General features: G+C 44.2%; 1 protein-coding gene across 1 annotated transcript in view; it reads right to left on the reverse strand.

The window, feature by feature from the left end:
- LOC126481691 (osteoclast-stimulating factor 1-like) overlaps nt 1-12,656 on the reverse strand; it is a 78,358-nt gene that overhangs the window by 45,437 nt on the left and 20,265 nt on the right. Inside the window, exon 2 of the mRNA XM_050105633.1 lies at nt 5,293-5,339. Coding sequence (XP_049961590.1) covers nt 5,293-5,339 — 47 coding nt within the window. The remainder of the gene's footprint in view (nt 1-5,292; nt 5,340-12,656) is intronic.

Below are 12,656 nucleotides of genomic sequence, written 5' to 3' on the forward strand. Positions count from 1 at the left end.
TGATAACACCAGTGCAGCACACAACCCCATCAGAAGTCATGCCCTAGTACCTTGGGTCAGTGATGCTTGAAGATGGGAGGGAATCTTGCTATGGTAACCACCTCTGTGATGAATGAGTTGCATCCCAGCAGCTGTAGGCATGTGGTGTGATGCCACCTCCACTGCGATGGCTGAAGATAGCTGTCATGCAAGGGATAAGACCTGCTGCCTACTGGGCAGGAGTGAGCCTGGAATGGCCCACTAAGTCCAGGGAGTGGATGTAGTGCACGAAGTAGATACCATGACAGAGGCCTGAACCTGAAACTGCTGCTGGCTGCTCCATGTGGTCTCCTCATCTACTGTAACCCCACTCCTTACAGAACTGCTGGGCTGTGAATGAATCTGCTACCAGAATGAAAACTTTAAACAGGGTAGCAGCACACCTGTTATGCCAATGTGCCACTTCGTCACATTTTCAACACTACTATAACCCATCAATGAAGAAATCCCCTTGCCTGTACTGCATGAACAGTGCATTACTACTGTACTGGCAGATTTCACTGAGCAAGCCTGGTCCACCTTGCAGTAATTCAACAGCTATGTCACAGTAATCTAAATCCTGACACCTCACACTCACCAGCTACCAGCACCTGCTTCAATACATCAGCTGCATATTCCCACAGATTTGCCTATAATGTAGTAGTGGCACTGCAATACATTTGTATCCAAAAAGAAATTGATATGTCAAGTGATTAAGAAACTGTCATAAGGTGATTGAGAAAATGAACAAGAGTTGATATAGTCAAGTGACTGGGTAAGATGGCTCCTTCAGAGAGGAGATGACCTACCAGACTAGTCCAAAATGCACCAATGGTCAGTCTTACACCATGTTAATGTAATGGGTCCAATAATTTCGAAGCTGAAGGTACCACTAAAGCAAAAATCTGGCAACCATAGTCCACACAAGACCCGACCAGGTCCCAGCAAATACTGGTGAAAAGCTGTGACAATGTCTTTGGTCTACCATGGTACTGTAATCCACACCCCAAGAGGCATGACTGTTTAAAGCTGCCATTCAAGCCAAGGGTACAGACTGTGATCCGTACCAAATGTCAAGGTCATCAACATACAGCACAGGGATGACCACAGGTCCAACAGAGGTTACTAGCCCACTGATAGCAATGAGGAAGAACGTAACACTCAGCACAGAGCCCTGAGGAACACTGTTCTCTTGGATCCATGAGGAGTTGTGCAATGTGCAAACTCTAACCTGAAACAATCAGTGAGATAAACATTGACAATATTCTATAGGGCGGCTCAAGAGCCCCAGTCATGGCGGGTACTTAAAATGTGATGCAATCAAATAGTGCAGCATGCATTATGTAGATAAAAATGACTGCAATGTGATGTCCACATTTAGAAAAAGGCTGTCAGACTGCTGGTTCCAACCTAACCAAATAGTCTGTTGTGGGCTATCCCTCCTGGAAACAACAGTGATATGGGGCACACGGCCACGATTCAAGAAACCAGCACAACTGAGCTATCATCCTTTCAAGCAGTTTGCAGAATGCGTTAGTTACGGTAATAGGTTGGTAGCTGTTGATGGACACTGGATTTTTGCCCAGTTTAAGGATTAGGATGATGACACTATCTCTCCAGTGTGGAGGCAACACACTTTCCATTCAAATAAGGTTGAAGCCCCTTTATAGATGGTAGATGGAGTCTGTGAGTCACATTCAGATGTTGGATCATCTGATTATGAATCGAGGCAACACACTTTCCATTCAAATAAGGTTGAAGCCCCTTAGTAGATGGTAGATGGAGTCTGTGAGTCACATTCAGATGTTGGATCATCTGATTATGAATCAAGTAAGGGCCAGCCCTTGACCAAGAAGTCAAGGGCCTGAAACAGTTCCCAGTCACTGTCAGGTTCATTATATAATTCAGGATTATGGTGGGAGGGAGGGGGGGGGGGGGCGAGGACACGTCAAGTAATAAAAGGAAGCCAATGCTGTCACAAAGTGAATCCGTGATACATCGATAAAAACATCACCATGAAGAAAGATACCCTGAACAATTATCTATCTGTGGCAACCAAGCAGACAATCATTCTCAAGGAAGAGATGTTGTATTCCCAGCATTCCTTCTTACTTTGTTTAATCAGTTAGCAAGCCTTTGCACAGATCCACTTAAAAGTGATGAGGGCAGTAGGTGAAGGATCCCATTTGAGATGTTGGAGGACCATTCAACACTGGTGAAAAGCTGTGACAATGTCTTTGGTCTACCATGGTATTGGCTGCCAATGGAACGTGCCCAAAGAATAGAGAATTGTGGTCTCAGTGGCAAGGTTGATAACATTGAGGCAGTCTTCGAAAATCTTACCGACGCAGTCTGACAGTGGGGACGAAGTTTATAGTAGAGGAATAGAACTACCAGTTGGCTCTTTGAGAGCCCAACATGGCAAATGGTCTGTTGGACAGTGACAAATAAGTAATGGGATTACTGGAAAGTGATCGTTGGCACAAAGATTGTGATGTAACAACAATTGTAGTGAATCCACGAGACTGGAGGAACAGATCACAAGGTCCATAGCCGAAAAGGTGGCATGAGTGGCACTGAAGTGAGTAAGTGTACTATTACCGAAGAGACACGGATCAAGACTGGAAAAATACAGGTTAATCAGAAGGCCCCCACCACATAACATGGTACTCCCCCACAGGGGGTGGTGTGTGTTGAAATTGACAAATAGGAGAAAAGGGAGAGGGTGCTGCTGAATCAAGGTGTTCATCTTAAGATAAGTAAGTGCTCTGCTTGGAGGTAAATAAATGTTACAAATGGTGATCACTCGGGCCATTTTCATTCTCAGTGCTATATCTTCCAGTGTGGTATTGCAGATCTGGCAGATGACAGTAATATATACACCAGTTCCACTGAAACATCATGTTAAGGGTGTCCTAGCTAGATGTGATGTTAAGGGTGTCCTAACTAGGTGTGACGAGGCCAAGGCAATAATAGGTCACACACAGGATCACTGTCTGTCACCAGTGGGAGGGGGGGAGAACATCGACAAATGTAGATTCAGAGTTCCCTAAGCTTTTGACACCTCTGACGTCACTGGAGGAGCCGTCTTCCTTCTATAGAAGGTCCAGACTTTTGAGAGGGCTTATCCACTATGGGGGCAGGAACTGAAGAGAAGCAGGCAGCCCTTCGACCCTTAGTCCATGGCTCCTTCACTAAAGTCTGCAACTCGCAGTCCAGTGGCTAGTGTTGCTACCTCTGGATCACAGGCTCCCGGGTTTGGTTCCGGCCAGGTTGGGTAAGGGATTCTCTCTCCCTGGGGACTGGGCATTTGTGTTGTCCTCATCACTTCATCATCATTCAGGACAGTGGAGAGAATGGACTATGTAAAGATTGGGACTATCCTCATCCTCATCATCCTCTACTCAATGGCTTGTGTCAGGTCACTAGCCTGTAGATTTCCATGAAGAGGGTAATCTAAAGGCAGGCCTGGTATTGATAGGTGCCACAGGAAGATGTTGCTTCTCTGGCTGTGTGCTGGGAGTCAAGAATCCACAGAAGAGTAGAGTCTATCTCCCTCATGGGCTGATTTACTTGCACTACTGCAAAAGGTTGACACTGAGGGAATGAAAGGAGTAAGTATTCGAGGTGCTGCCAATGACCTGGCCACATCAGAGGCAAAAGCCAATACCAATGAAACAGGATGTAAATGAGTGCACTTTTTTGAGTGGAGAGGCAATCTGAGACCTTAAGTTCTTGGATTTTAAATTCCTGAATTGGGTAGCACACTCTGGGGATCAGGAAGGGTGATAACCTCCACTCACATGATGGGTTTTCATGAAGCAGCTGGCCAGTCTCCACAAACTGGTTTATTTGTTAACTGGCAAGACATATACCAAAGCATCAACATTTAATGCACGGCATGGTTCAATTTATATGGCAACATCTGATGAATATTTTCTGCAATACACCAGATATTATTGGAGACGTTTTAAACTTCACTTCAGTCACTGTAGTGTTCACAGTATAAAATTTATATCTATGCACCAAATCCATGCAACCACTGGATATCGCTTTCATCACGGCTAGGACAGATGCACAGAGTCTGTGGAGGAGGAAATGTCAGCTAGGGGTTGGGGTTTTTGGGGGAAGAGACCAAACAGTGAGGTCCTCGGTCTCATCGGATTAGGGAAGGACGGGGAAGGAAGTTGGCCATGTCCTTCCCAGCATTTGTCTGGAGCGATTTAGGGAAGTCACTGTAAACCTGAATCGGGATGGCCAGATGCAGGATTGAACTGTCATCCTCCCAAATGCAAGTCCAGTATGCTAACCACTGCGCCGTCTCGCTAGGTCAGCTAGTGTGAGAGTGAATGTATAGTATCTTGAGGAGTATAGACAATTTAAAGAAGAGTTCATCTGTACTTATGAAATTTTTGAGAATGCTCTAGGAAAAAAATCTACAGAGTAAGTCTGGAAGATGAGAAAATAAAGGTAGACCATACTGAGAATGAGATGAACTGGAGGTTCCCACAAAGTACTTACAGAGGAAGAAACTGACTTCTCAACAGTGCCTGTGAATGGCATTTTATTTATGTGACCAATACCTTCTACTGAAGGACGTGATTGTTTAAAATATGCATTTGCTAAGAATATATGATTTCAGTTTTTATCATTCTTAATTCTGATGTTGTTTCTTCAATGTAACAGAAATAAAAAATCCACAGTTATTTATTGTTCCAATTAATTATCTCAAAAATGGATGAACCAAATTCCTTACATTTTGAAGAAACATTTCTGCTCGTTAGCACTCTGTATGTATGACAAAAAGAAAGAAAAAAAAAAAAAAAAAATATGATCAGTCTCACCCCAAAACAAGTAACAAGTATGAGATTGACCCCTCTTATTTTTTCTGACCGTCTGATACAAGGGAAAACTACAACAACTTTTTTCCGATGTCTTTCACCTGTAGGAAGCAAAAATCTAAAACAATGATATAAGTCTATCCTTTTCCATGATAATTCAGAAATATAACGAAAACTTACATCAATGAGTGAAACAAGAATCTCCCAGGCTAGCAATCATTTTATTCAGACTTTGATTAGGTTATGTTCCACTTTTAAGGTATCCTTGGAAGAGTGAAGGAACACATTTTACTTCCAACATCTGTGGAAATCTCGTGACTCGATTCCGACAGCTGGGTAACACACTGAGCCAATGGTGACAGTCATCAGAATTTTGTTGTGTTAGTGAATTAGTAGGCAATTAATTATAAAATTAAGATTTGTTTTTACTTACTAATTGTGCTGTGTAATTGTACAGTGCTCTCACAACCTTCACCTTTCCTGTAAATCAATGAAAGCAAACATTAGGAAACGGGAATCTGGAACTTTAAAGTTTAATACAGTTTATCCTTTAGGATTAAGCTGGATGTGTATCGATATTCTTAAGAAAAATTCTATGTGCTGAGCTGAACTATTAATGGACTGTGAAAAATCAGCAGCAGGCAGACACAACTACAATGAAAAAAATTTCTGTTGACTACCAACTTAGCTCACAGCACTCATTCTTCAAGATCCTAGTTTCTTGATTAGCAAATTGTAAGATATCTACATCTTGAATTAATCACCAGCTGACTTCTTTAATGATGGTTTATTCCAAAGACCAACAACAGCTACAACACTGTACTTAAGCAATAGTGAATAACATTCCTAAGTTATCTATTTGACAGGCTACCTGTTTCCAAATTCATTGCTCAGCACAAAGTACAAGAAAGATAGTTTTAAAGATAATATAAAAGACCCTTCACATAAATGTGGCTGACTGATGACTGATAAATAGTAGATGAAAGGGTTATTTTGATATCCATTAAATTCCGGGCGCTGATAATCTCGTTGTTGTGCACCCTAAAACACTAATAATAATAATAATCATCATCATCATCCATTAAATTCTTAACTGTTTGTGGATATGTCACATAGATACAAAACTTTCACAGCATTTATGTTTATGTCAGAGAAAATTAATGGCAGGTAATCTGCAAATCTATCATTGCTACGTAAGCAACAGCAATACCCCTCATTCCCATGGATCCCCCAAGTATAACAACATTCTCTTTCATTCTGTGTATTCAGGAGAGTATTAAGGCCACCTCTGTGGCTGAGTGGTCAGCATGTCTGACTTTCATGTGGAGGAACCAGATTCTATTCCCAGTACTTCCAGGGATTTTTGTTTGGTGGGAGATAAGAAAAATGGGGTTCCAAATGAGGAGCTATGATGTCAAATGAGGAGCTATTTGAATGGCAAGTAGCAGTTCCAAGGTCTAGGAAGTTACTGTGCTGGCCATATGCCCCTTCATACAGTATCCAAATGACATTAGCAGGAGAAGATGGCACAACAGCCAGTCAGCACTACATGGTCCAGCAGGGCCAGAGAGAAGAGCTCACAGGAGAGTGTTGTGAACATTATTCATCATCTACTTTGCCTTGAGGGTACACAGAAAGTATAAGCTAATGAGAAATTTCTCTCAATGACAACACTTCATCCCCTCAAACACCTTTAATTATTTTTTGTTGCCTCAGGATTCCACAGACAACATGTTATGAAATCTTCTCAGACACTCAATAAATCAATTTCCATGAAAACATTCCTTTGGATTTCAAGCTGCTGCACAATACTGACATTTCATAGAAGCAGTATGATATTCATAGTTTCACTTTGCATATAATATACACAAAGGGTGTTCCGAGAGGAATGGTCAGTATTCAGGGATATGGCAAGAACCATCATTTGAAGAAAAAAAGGCTAGTAAAGATGGTCCCTAAAATGCATACTGTCACACGGGGTGAAGTTGACTGATTTTAGACTTTAAACTTAACCATCTTAGTTTTCCACTTAAAGTTATTTCTGTGAGACACAGTTTTAAAACAGCTAAGCTATATTTTTTCAGTTCATACAATTTAAATTTTTATGCACGCACCATTTTCCACTGACAACTGGGGTGCAACAAACAAAACTGCAACCTACATGGCAAATTCATAAGTTAATGTACATATACTTGCACTTATGTGCTGTTACTTAAAAAAAACATTTTATGTTAACTTTTCAGTCAACTTCATCCCAGCAGCCAACTTCATCCCATTTGACAGTACCTTAAGAGCTAGGAGTAGGCCTACTTCTTTGTCTTCGATACACTGCACCACTAGACTGTTACAGATATTTGTTGCTACATCCGCTGCATCACACTTTTGCTGCATTCATTAAGTCTCATTCTTCCCACATTCATGAGTGTTTAAAGAACCCTTGAGAAAAAACGATTTACTTCACCCGAGTTCCACCATGAAGTTGTATAGTTTTATTTAAGTGTCTATAAATAGGTAAGTATAATAAACTGACTTTTGTTAATGCTCTAGCTGTCGTCAAGAAGGGTCAATGCACAACAAACATATGGCCTAGGCACAGAAGTTGTTTTATGCCCAGTCACATGAACTAAAGTTTCAGCTCATTAAAAAAGTTAAAAAATCAGGCCTCTGGAAAGCAATCAGTATTTAGATAGAGGTTTGAAATATGGTACATTTCATTATTGCCATGAATTAAGAACTTTTGAGCAGTAAATATAATATTTTTCAATATTTTAAATGCTTTAGCGATGACAACCATTTATAATGTGCTGAGTTTTATCCACCTGACATCTTGTGCATGAAGTTCAGCATAAAATAAACCTGTTTTACTACAAAAAAAGGTACTAGACTCGAAGATGACAGCTAAGACTGTTGAAATCAGTTGTTTGGAAAAAAAAAAATTGTGTGTTTGAATGGTTGTTAACAACTGCAAAACAAATCTCTTCTACTGCAAGCTCTTTGCTTTCCATATTTTGGAAGCATATAGTTTAGATCAAAACAAGGAAAGACTGTAGAGTAAAATTCATACCTTAAGAGCTATGGTTGGTTGGTTGGTTGGTTGGTTCAAAAAGGGGGTGAAGGGACCAAACTGCAAGGTCATCGGTCCCTTGTTCCCATTAAAATAATTACACAACGGAACGAAGAAAAGAAAGGAGATGTACAGCCCAATGACAGGAAAAAGGAAGAACCAGAAGAACAACAGGACAACCAACACTACTATGGACAAAAAAAAAAAAAAAAAAGAAAACCACAGAGAGAAGCAAGAAACAAGTAGAAGGGATAAAACAAGAGAGCAGATGACCGTGGCTGGCTGACCACGAGAATAAAAAGGAAAAGCCAGCCACTCTGTGACACATTAAAACATCCACCCTAAAAGTATTAGAATGGAGAACACAAAGGGACAAAGGACATTCACAAAAACCTATATAGAATGATAAAACCCACCATCACATATAAAACGTAAAACTAAATTAGCCAATGAGGCATTCTCAGTTAAAATTAATGGCAACAAGTCCGAAAGGAGGGCAGCTCACCAAGATATGGGCCACTGTCAGCCAGGCGCCGCACCGACCAGGTGGGTCATCATGGCGCAGGAGGTAGCCATGTGTCACCCAAGTGTGGCCAATGTGGAGTCAGCAGAGAACCAGAGAGTCCCTGCTAGAGGCCCTCATGGAGGACTGCCACACATTCATAGTCTCCTTAATGGCGCACAGTTTGTTGTGCATGCTGAGGTTACGCCATTTCATCTCGCAAAGCCGCAAAACCTTGCGGCATAGTACTGCACACAGGTCAGTTGCAGAGAAGCCGATCTCCATAAACGGTTTCCACGTAGCCTGTTTGGCCAGCCAGTCGGCAAGTTCGTTGCCTGGGATTCCGACGTAACCTGGGGTCCAGACAAACATCACTGAATGACTGGTATGTTCCAGGGCATAGATGAACTCCTGGATGGCCGCTACCAAAGGATGATGAGGGTAGCACTGGTTGATAGCTTGTAGGCTGCTCAAGGAGTCAGTACACAGAAGAAACGACTCCCCAGGGCATGAACGGATGTGCTCAAGAGCATGAGATATAGCTACCAGTTTGGCAGTGAAAACACTGCAGCTTTCAGGCAAGGAATGCTGTTCAATATGTCCTCCTTCAACATACACGAAGCAGACGTGACCATCAGCCATCGAGCCGTCTGTGTAAACCACTTTGTGACCTCGGTAAAGGACTCCAGTTTGGAAAGAAGGGACCAGACACAAACTGCAATTGGAAGCCCTGCAATTGGAAGCCCTGACTGCCGCCAATGTGGGAGATGAACCGCCATGGGTGAGAAAAGGAGACAGTGATTTGGATATGCAGGAGAACTACTAATGTATGCAACGTAACTGACCAGCAGTTGTGCACGCCTAACCTCCAATGGAGGGACTCCGGCCTCCACAGGAACACTGGTCACCGGACTCATCCTAAAAGCTCCTGTCGCTAGGCGTATGTCACAGTGGTGCACTGGGTCGAGTAAACGCAATGCTGAGGGCACCGCTGAACCATAAACGAGACTCCCATAGTCAAGGCGGGATTGAACAAGGGCTCTGTAGAGCTGCAACAGCATAGACCGATCTGCACCCCAGTCGGTGTTGCTCAGGCAACGGAGGGCATTGAGGTGTTGCCAGCACTTCCGCTTAAGCTGATGAAGGTGAGGAAGCCAAGTCAATTGGGCATCGAAGACCAGTCCTAAGAATCAATATGTCACCACTACAGTGAGCAGATCATCATTAATGTAAAGTTCTGGTTCTGGATGAATAGTACAACACTGACAGAAGAGCATAACATACGACTTCACGGCCGAAAACTGGAAACCGTGGGCTAGAGCCCATGACTGCACCTTATGGATGGTCCCTGTAGGTGCCATTCAGCAACACCAGTACTTGTGGAGCAGTACAAAATGCAGAAGTCGTCTGCATACAGAGAAGGTGAGAAGCACAGCACTACAGCTCAGTAAAGTGCTCGACAATCATGTTTGCATCAGTAGATAACATATCACTTATGTTAACACCGGGAACACCTTTTGGGGGTCTAGTACCCAAAAAGACATTTGACCTTTGCCCAGACTTGGGAAGGTAATGAGTGGCACACAATGGTCAGGACATATCTCTCCCAACACTCCTGCTTCCACTATTTGATAAATTGGCGAATGCGGGCACGGAGCCATTTAAAGGCTATGAGTTGCTCCAGGGAAGGATGCCACTGTAGAGCTCGCCGACGCTCCTTAATTGCTTCAGCAACTTCCAGCGACCACCAAGGGACTGCCTTTTGCCAGGGGCACTCTATACAGCGAGGGATCGTGTTTTCTGCCACAAAAACGACTGTTGTAGTCACCTGCTCAACGATCACACTGATGTTCCCGTGTGGGGGAGATTCAATGCTGACAGCAGAGGTGAAAGTTTCCCAGTCTGCCTTGTTTAAGGCCCATCTGGGCAGGTGTCCATGGGCCTGACACCGGGCAATGACAGGAAGAAGGGGAAGTGGTCACTACCATTCAGGTTGTCGTGTGCTCTCCAGTGGATAGATGGGAGAAGTCCTGGGCTGCAAATTGATAAATCAATGGCCGAGTAACCACCATCAGCCACACTGAAATGTGTGGTGGCTCCAGTATTTATGAGGCAGAGGTTGAAATAAGACAGTGAAGTATCGACATCTCTGCCTTGGCCAATAAGCATGATGCCATCCCACAAGGGGTTATGGGCATTAAAATCTCCCGAAAGTAGGAAAGGTTTAGGGAGTTGATCAATCAATGCAGCTAGTACATTCAGGAGAAGAGGAAGATATACATTGCAGACAGTTATTGTCTATGTAGTCCTTATTCTGACAGCCACAGCTTCAAGAGGGATTTGAAGGGGCACAGGTTCAAACAGACTGAGTTTAGGACATAAACACAAACTCCACCTGACACTTGATTATAGTCTCTACAGTTCCTGTAGTATCCTTTATAGGGAGGGCAGGGATCTGCATTGTCGGGACCAGGTTTCCTGGAGGGCAATACAGATAGCAGGTGTAAAGCTTAACAGTCATTGTAGCTCAGCCAGGTGGTGGAAAAAACTGCCGCAATTCCACTGGAGGATGACATCATCATGAGACTAGGAAGACATGGAATAATCGATGAGGCAGTTTACACCTCATGGTCACCTGCTGCCGCTGACTTTTTGCCTGAGCAGTCTATATCCATTGTGTCTAAGGGTTCGGCAAGATCTAGGTACTCAGCGGATGCCAGAATCTCCACCTCATCTGCAGATGCAGAGCTTGTAGGTAGCGGTGGTGTGAGTGCCACCACAGTTCCCTTGGTCTTGGGGACCTTCTTTTTGGAGTTGTCTCGCTGCTCCTTGGGCTTCCCTGGCTGGGAGGACTTCACTGATTCAGTGTCCGAGACTGAGGATGAGCATGAAGCCCTACAACCAGCTGCTTTTGGGCTCTTCAGCCACTGGCAGGTCTCATCTTTCCCACTAGAAGAAACCTGGGAAGGGAGTGACACAGGGGGCCCCTTACCAGCGAGAGGAGCCAAAGAAGACTTACGCACCTCTGGCTCAGAAGTGGGGACTGATATCCCCAATGGTTGGTGGGGTTGGGGGGGGGGGGGCTCCCAAACTAGGTGGTGCAGGAGTAAGAGGGAGGGAAGTGCCCTCCACCATAAAGGGGGCAGGTGTAGTCTTCTGGTTCTGAGAGGCGACAGTAATGATGGGGGCGACAACTGTTCTCGTAGCAGCGGCGTAAGAGATGGTCATAGCCACAGGATGTAGGCCCTCAAATTTCCTCTAGGCTTCAGTGTAGATCAATCGCTCCAGGGTCTTATATTCCATGATTTTCCTCTCTTTCTGTAAAATCCTGCAGTCTAGCAAGCAAGGTGAATGACGCTCTCCGCAGTTGACACAGATGGGAGGCGGGGCACATTGAGTATTGGGATGTGATGGACGTCCACAATCTCGACATGTAATGCTGGAAGTACAGCGCGAAGACGTATGGCCGAACTTCCAGCACTTAAAGCACCACACCTTGGGAGGAATATATGGCTTCACGTCACAGCGGTAGACCATCACCTTCTTGGGCAATGTCTCACCCCCAAGACGAAGGCACTAGTGTCAACCTGATTATCCCTCGGACCACGATGAACGTGCCGGACGAAATGAACACCTCGCGACTCTAAATTGGCGTGCAGCTCATCGTCAGACCGCAAAAGATGGTCCCTGTGGAATATAATACCCTGGGCCATATTTAAGCTCTTATGGGGTGTGATGGTAACTAACATCCCCCAACTTGTCACAAGCAAGTAATGCTTGTGACTGGGCAGAGGATGCTGTTTTTATCAAGACTGACCCAGAGTGCATTTAGGACAAGCCCTCCAACCCCCAAAACTTGTCCTCCAAATGCTCCACAAAAAACTGAGGCTAAATGGACATGAAAGATTTCTCATCAACTCTCATACATATGAGGTACTGGGACAAAGAAGCTTCACTGCCATCCTTCGCCTGGCATTCCTCCCATGGTGTGGCCAGGGAGGGGAACGATTTGGGGTCATATTTCTTAGCATTGAAGTTAGACTTTGCCCATTTTGAGACTGCTGGCGGTGGACCACCAGCAAGAGATTACGTACTACACTTCATGGCGTGTCATCTGCCTTGATGCCACCTGCTCCGACCAGGGACCCACCCCAAGGGCACCACCCAGCCTCAGCAAGGGCCACCTGTCAGGATGGCCATTACCGGGAGTCCCCATGCCCCAGGGAGATGG

The sequence above is a fragment of the Schistocerca serialis genome, chromosome 5 (genome assembly GCF_023864345.2).
Source record: "Schistocerca serialis cubense isolate TAMUIC-IGC-003099 chromosome 5, iqSchSeri2.2, whole genome shotgun sequence".
In the NCBI taxonomy this organism is placed as follows: Eukaryota; Metazoa; Arthropoda; class Insecta; order Orthoptera; family Acrididae; genus Schistocerca; species Schistocerca serialis.